This window comes from Oncorhynchus kisutch, linkage group LG15, assembly GCF_002021735.2.
Source record: "Oncorhynchus kisutch isolate 150728-3 linkage group LG15, Okis_V2, whole genome shotgun sequence".
Lineage (NCBI taxonomy): Eukaryota > Metazoa > Chordata > Actinopteri > Salmoniformes > Salmonidae > Oncorhynchus > Oncorhynchus kisutch.
In genome coordinates this window covers 8,918,189-8,925,458 of record NC_034188.2, presented here as the reverse complement: position 1 = coordinate 8,925,458, position 7,270 = coordinate 8,918,189, and the positions used below count along the sequence as shown (strand labels likewise).

General features: G+C 41.1%; 1 protein-coding gene across 1 annotated transcript; it reads right to left on the bottom strand.

Annotated features, from left to right (window-relative positions):
* Positions 1-3,040: 3,040 nt before the first annotated feature.
* LOC109878047 (THO complex subunit 3) lies at positions 3,041-5,924 on the bottom strand. The gene is made up of 6 exons (XM_031789591.1): positions 5,702-5,924; positions 5,215-5,371; positions 4,776-4,980; positions 4,329-4,490; positions 4,054-4,154; positions 3,041-3,822 (listed from the first exon to the last, which is right to left on the bottom strand). Exons 1-6 carry the CDS (start codon positions 5,879-5,881, stop codon positions 3,659-3,661), a joined length of 969 nt encoding a protein of 322 aa, XP_031645451.1. The 5' UTR covers positions 5,882-5,924; the 3' UTR covers positions 3,041-3,658.
* Between the last annotated feature and the right edge of the window lie 1,346 nt (positions 5,925-7,270).

Sequence of the window (7,270 nt, the reverse complement as noted above, 5' to 3'; positions counted from 1 at the left end):
CTTAGTTGGAAGCTATAAGTTAATCACTTATCATATATTATCCACTTCGTCGTATCTTCACTATGACATGACTGCAAACATACGTGCACATTACATACATTCATATGAAACACTTACAGCCATGTAGTCAGATCCAAAATGTTTAGCACTCTTGCTAAAGATGAGGGGAAAAAAGACTGTATAAAATAAATATAAATACTGAGCTATAGCGTGTTCCAAAATCAAATCAAATCAAATTTATTTATATAGCCCTTCGTACATCAGCTGATATCTCAAAGTGCTGTACAGAAACCCAGCCTAAAACCCCAAACAGCAAGCAATGCAGGTGTAGAAGCACGGTGGCTAGGAAAAACTCCCTAGAAAGGCCAATACCTAGGAAGAAACCTAGAGAGGAACCAGGCTATGTGGGGTGGCCAGTCCTCTTCTGGCTGTGCCGGGTGGAGATTATAACAGAACATGGCCAAGATGTTCAAATGTTCATAAATGACCAGCATGGTCGAATAATAATAAGGCAGAACAGTTGAAACTGGAGCAGCAGCACAGTCAGGTGGAAGTTGAAACTGGAGCAGCAGCATGGCCAGGTGGACTGGGGACAGCAAGGAGTCATCATGTCAGGTAGTCCTGGGGCATGGTCCTAGGGCTCAGGTCAGTTGAAACTGGAACAGCAGCATGGCCAGGTGGAAAACACACTATATTCCAATATCTGTCAATACCTTTTAATATCTGTCAATACCTTTTAATACCTTTTAATATCTGTCAATACCTTTTAATATCTGTCAATACCTTTCAATACCTTTTAATATCTGTCAATACCTTTTAATATCTGTCAATACCTTTTAATATCTGTCAATACCTTTTAATATCTGTCAATACCTTTTAATATCTGTCAATACCTTTCAATACCTTTTAATATCTGTCAATACCTTTTAATATCTGTCAATACCTTTTAATACCTGCTAATACCTTTTCATATCTGTCAATACCTTTTAATATCTGTCAATACCTTTTAATACCTGCCAATACCTTTTCATATCTGTCAATACCTTTCAACACCTTTTAATATCTGTCAATACCTTTTCATATCTGTCAATACCTTTTAACATCTGTCAATACCTTTCAATACCTTTTCATATCTGTCAATATCTGTCAATACCTTTTCATATCTGTCAATACCTTTTAATATCTGTCAATACCTTTCAATATCTGTCAATACCTTTTAACATCTGTCAATACCTTTCAATATCAGTCAATACATGCCAATACCTTTCAATACCTTTTCATATCTGTCAATACCTTTCAATACTTTTCAATACTGACACTGAGCCTTCTTTTGGAAAAAGTTGTATCAGATTGGAGAACATCTTAGAAGGGTTAATAGACTATTCCTCCAAACAGAATCTTTCCAGACTGTCGATATCCCTTATCTGCACTCATGGACTGCCCTATAACTCAAACCGCAGGTTTACAATTGTTTAATTTAATTTAAATGTAACCTTTAACTAGTCAAGTAAGTGAAGAACAAATTGTTATTTACAATGACAGCCTACCCCGGCCAAACCTGGACGACGCTGGGGCCAATTGTGCACCGCCCTACGGAACTCCCAATGTGATACAGCCTGGGGTATCCAGAGATTGAAATGGCCATTACAAAATGTTAGTTTTGTGGTTAATAAACCATTTCTTTGTGGATTTTGATGTGTGCTTGGGCTTATTGTCTAGCTGGAAGATCCACTTGTGGTCAAGTTTAGGCCTTGTGGTAAAGGCAACCAGGTGTTTGGCTAAAATGTCCTGGTACTGAGTAAAGTTCATGATGCCGTTGACCTCAACAAGGGCCCCAGGACCAGTGGGAGAAAAACAGCCCCATAGTGTTAAAACAATCCACCACCATATTTTACAGTAAGTGTGGGGTTCTTTACTACATATGATTCCTCTTTTCAACACCAAACCCACCACTGGTGTGCACGGTCAAAGAGCTCTATTTTCATGTCATCAGATCAGTTCCAATCCAAGTGCAAACGCCTGCCGTTTTCATTTGTTGGATGACATTAAAAAAATAGAGCTCTTTGGCCGCGCACACAAATACTTGACCCCTTATTTATTTTTAAGTATTACTTGTTAAACAAAATCTCTTTCTCCTTCTCTGTATTAGTATAAAATAATATAATTTCTTCTTTTTTTTGCATGCAATATAGCTCAGTGTTGTATTATTGATTTTACAGTATTTTTTGCTCATCTTTATCAATAGTGTCAATAATGTTGGACCTGACTGTATACTGTACTTAGTTGGCAGGGCGTCATATTCACACACTTAACATAATAGGGTATTGTGGTGGTTGGTGTGTGGGAGCTGTGCTACAGAGGGCAGGCAGGTCTACCATATCAAGTCCAAAATCTCACATATCCTCACTTCTTGTATACATTACATAGTTGCACATCATCTTAATGCCATAGCCTGCAATGAATCACCATTTTCTGGCTGAGATACTGAGATTGTGTTATTGACTGTACGTTTGTTTATGTGTAACTCTGTGTTGATGTTTTTGTCGCACTGCTTTGCTTTATCTTGGCCAGGTTGCAGTTGTAAATGAGAACTTGTTCTCAACTGGCTTACCGGGTTAAATAAAGGTGTTCTCAACTGGCCTACCTGGTTAAATAAAGGTGTTCTCAACTAGCCTACCTGGTTAAATAAAGGTGTTCTCAACTAGCCTACCGGGTTAAATAAAGGTGTTCTCAACTAGCCTACCTGGTTAAATAAAGGTGTTCTCAACTAGCCTACCTGGTTAAATAAAGGTGTTCTCAACTAGCCTACCTGGTTAAATAAAGGTGTTCTCAACTAGCCTACCTGGTTAAATAAAGGTGTTCTCAACTGGCCTACCTGGTTAAATAAAGGTGTTCTCAACTAGCCTACCTGGTTAAATAAAGGTGACATAAAAAAATATATATTTCAATGTATTGAAATAAGCCACTAAAACCTAGACAGAAGACATACCCTGCACCGTATCCGTTTTACACCTTGATATGTCCAACCAAGACAAATAAGTAAACAAGACTGTTCTTTTAATATAAAAACAAAAATCCATTTAAAGTTAACAAAAATATGGTACTGCACTGTGTGTAATGCAAACCTTACGGAGAAACTGTACAAGAAACACATGTTGATAATTAGGATGCAGTGCCATCTGGTGGTTGTAAAGAGGAAGAACTGTTGAGTGTTTTTTCCCCCTCACTACAGAGAGTAAATCTCATTTTATCATCTCATAAGCATCTCATTTTACATCTAAGACGGCACACTTTCTATAAACAAAAACAGTAGATGAAAGTTGAGCATACGACTTAAGACAAATATCAGTTTACATGATATAGCCATTTAAACAGGCATCCCTTTCTGGCAATGTTTAATGGACCAAAAGACAAGGATGTTGTATTGAACATATAGAGAAGAAGTGTTACAGCACAGGGATGGGAAACATGACTCCACGAAGTAGGGCCAATCATCCGTATAAACTCGGTTTAAAGAGTGAATCAAAATACAGTGTGTTAGATCCCACTCAGGAATCATTAGGTAATCCAAACAGTTTGACTGTGCTTGCCTTGCTATCCCACTCAGGAATCATTAGGTAATCCAAACAGTTTGACTGTGCTTGCCTTGCTATCCCACTCAGGAATCATTAGGTAATCCAAACAGTTTGACTGTGCCAGACTCTCTATTGTTGTCGTACTTCCCTTCCTTGTCATCACATGCGTAGGCCAGCAGCGGTCTCTTAGGATGCCAGGCTACTGTGAACGTAGGAGACTCACACTGGACCTCCCACAGCTTCTCTCCTGCAAAAACACAAAACAGAAGATACTCTGAATGATGAACTCAAATTAATGAGGACTATATTCTTGCCAAGGACTATGCGGCATAGTGTGGGTTTGTTTTGTAGGCCGTACGGTCCACGGGGAGTGGGTTATTCTTGCACATTCAATTCTTTTAACTATTTTGTGGTTTTGCTAATTGTGTTTCTTATGTGTCAACAAAAAGTTGTATTGTCTTTTTTCTCTCCAACTAACCTGTTTCAACCTCTGCTATGTCTATGAAGTGGTCCTCTGAGGCTGAAGCCAGCATCTTCCCATCATGGCTGAAACTCAATGTTCTCACTGGCCAGTCCAACCTGAAACACAAGACAATCAGACTCAATGTATGTATACATTGCAAAAGCATGAATGTCAAGTGATACAAATACAGATTGTAGTAGCTTAATGGGCTACTAGGGTTAGCTGATGATGGTGATGAGGGATATGCACTATCTGTCCATATGGACTGTTTTCAATGTAGACTCACTCACCTGGAGAAACAGCGAACACAGACCAGTTCTTCAACGGTCCACAGACTGACCAGGGCATCTGCACTTCCTGTGGCAAAGTACTTCCCCGTGGGGTCAAACTTGATGCAGATGCAGTTGGAGGGATGGGCGTTGATCGACTGGATGGGCTTCAGCTCGGGGTAACTGAAAACAACATGTCAGGTAACTTATGAACCTATCTACTACTTCAAGTCATATCCATTTACATGTGCAGCAGCAATCGGAATAAGTTACATCACAAGACATAAGCTACACATTCTAGTTTGAACAGGATTGTGAATACTTGAGTAATGGGGTATGGGGGAAATGACACCCTATTCCCTAAATAGTGCACTGGTTTATACCAGCACCATATGGGTCCTAGCCAAAAGTAGTGCACTAAATAGGGAATAACCTAGGGTTCTATTTTGGAAGGGACCAAGGTCTTACCTCAAGATGTTGATGCACCCGTTTCCATTGGTGAGAAAGAACATGTTGTTGTCATTATTCCATGAGATCTCGTTGACTTCGAACTTAAACTGCTCCTCAGCTCGTGACCGGTGTGATTTGACGTCGATGAAGGTAACCACATCATCCTTGTTCCCAACGGCTATCGTTTGGCCGTCGGGACTCCAGCAGATATTGATGTTTTCCCCTGCAAACAAACATAGCAGGTAGATCATGCACTTTGGGTCGGCACAGATCAGAATGAATGCAACAGAACATTACAAATGGCACATACTGTAAAGTCTTGCACTTCAGTACAATGCTAATGTATTGTTTTTGGCTTTAAGACACAGCAGATGTATCGCTTGCATCGCTGTACAAAATGGGTTTAACTTTAGTGTTGACAGTAGCCGTGCACTTTGTTGATCTAATTGGAATGTACCTTTAGTGTTGACAGTAGCCGTGCACTTTGTTGTTCTGACGTCCCAGATGCGTATGGTCTTGTCCCCTGATGCAGTGACAAACACGTCTGGGTTGGTAGGATGCCAACACAACTGATCAACACTGTCTCCGTGGCCTCTGTAGTTGTTCTCCTTCACCTGTAAGGGGTAGAAATAGGTAAAAACAACAAGATAGCTAGCTGTGTGCTAAAGTGGAGTTTGCTACTACAAATAGTAACTAACTAGCTAGTTGTCTCGGCTAGCTGGTTCAGCACATAACATAGCATCTAGCTAGTTAGCAGGCTCTGCCCGATCTGATCATAGTTAACAAATGAATAGATATTTGCTAGATATAAAAGTGAGTGTATAATTTGATGTGCCTGAATGTTACAATATAAGACTTGAGAGTTGTGTTATGAGCCTTGCACTAGCATGCGTGGTTCATTTATGCAATGTTAGCTTGCGTCTATTAACATGCTAGCAACGTACCAAACGGTCTTTTTCCAAGACAAATACACTTGCTGTTTTATCAAAAGACCCAGATGCCAACCTCCTGCCGTCGCAACTCCATGCTACTGAATGGACTTTAGCGCTATGCGCAGGGAATTCCCTGCTTTTGTTGTTATTTCTAAAACTCTCTTGCATCTCTTGATAATATTTGGACGCCATTTTGGAAGATACTACCACGTTATGTCGCTACAGGGGGTGGGGGGGGGGTCTTCTTCTTCTTTGGAGTTTAACGGCGGTTGGCATCCAATATGTTGCATTACCGCCCCCAACTGGACTATGATGTAAATCCATTATACTTTGTGATAACAAAGTATAACTAACGCTATAGTCATTAAAAACCCACTACCCCATTCCACTACTTTGCCCCTATCTCCTCATGCACCATGCCAACGGCCTAGGAAGACCGGACACCACCACTCAACATACCCTGTAACTCTTCTGAAGTCAAATCTCATATACCCAAATACTTCTCTGCAGCTGCCACCACAACATATATTTTCTCTGATTTACATTCCATTTCTGTGATACAGTTGATAACCATTGCTATGAACGCTAAGAAGACAACCTTACTGAAGCAAATATCACTCATTGGCCTATCATTCTGTGCTGGCACAGATCTATTACTCACAGGGATACTCTCAAGATCCTTCACCCTCGACCCATTCACCTCTACTTTCTTCACTGCCTCAGCATACAACACCTTATACACTGCTCCCAGCAACATGGAGCCCCCTTACAGTTGACACAGACAACTTTATTCACCAAAACTACACAATCCTCTATCCCATGCCCTCCTGCACACATCCCACATCTTGGAATCTCCCTCCTACAAACTGCTACAACATGACCATAAACGTTGCACCTGACACAGTGCAGTGGATTCGGCACAAAACCTCTAACAGGATAACTGATATAGCCTGACATGATTTTGTCTGGTAGAGACTCTGACCCAAAACTCAAGAGGACCACGCTCACCACCAGGTCTGTTTTGCACCAAACAACGGGCATCACAAACACCAGGAATCTTCAACTTCAATTGCTCACGCGCCAGCTCCCTCTGGTCAGAAGAAACACAAACAAATATCACAAGTCCAGTACAGGTTACCTTCACTGATTCAACTGTACCCAACTCCTTTCCTACCCACCCTGAAATGGGTTCGCCAAAAGGCAAGGGTCCACTTTCTCCAAAAATGTCACTCCTACTCGACCTCTTCTTCCTCTTTCCCCTCCATTCCTCTTCAGAAATCCACCTTTCTGTGTCCCTGGCCTGTCCTAATATTCCTGCTCTCCTGACTCCAACTCATAATTGTTCTGCTCACCTTGGAAAACGTGTCGTCTCCAGGCGCCAACATTTTGAGAGCATGAGAGGTAGCCACACACAGAAAAAAGAGACCACCAAACTCAACTGTGTTCTATTCCTCGTCACAGTGGAAGACCTTGAGCTTTCTCTTGGTACACTCTGATAGCGCCTTGCGCTCTAGTTCACTTGGCATTGGCCCAAAGCACCAAAGTGGCTGGTTGACAACACCGCCAGAAACTTGTTAGCCC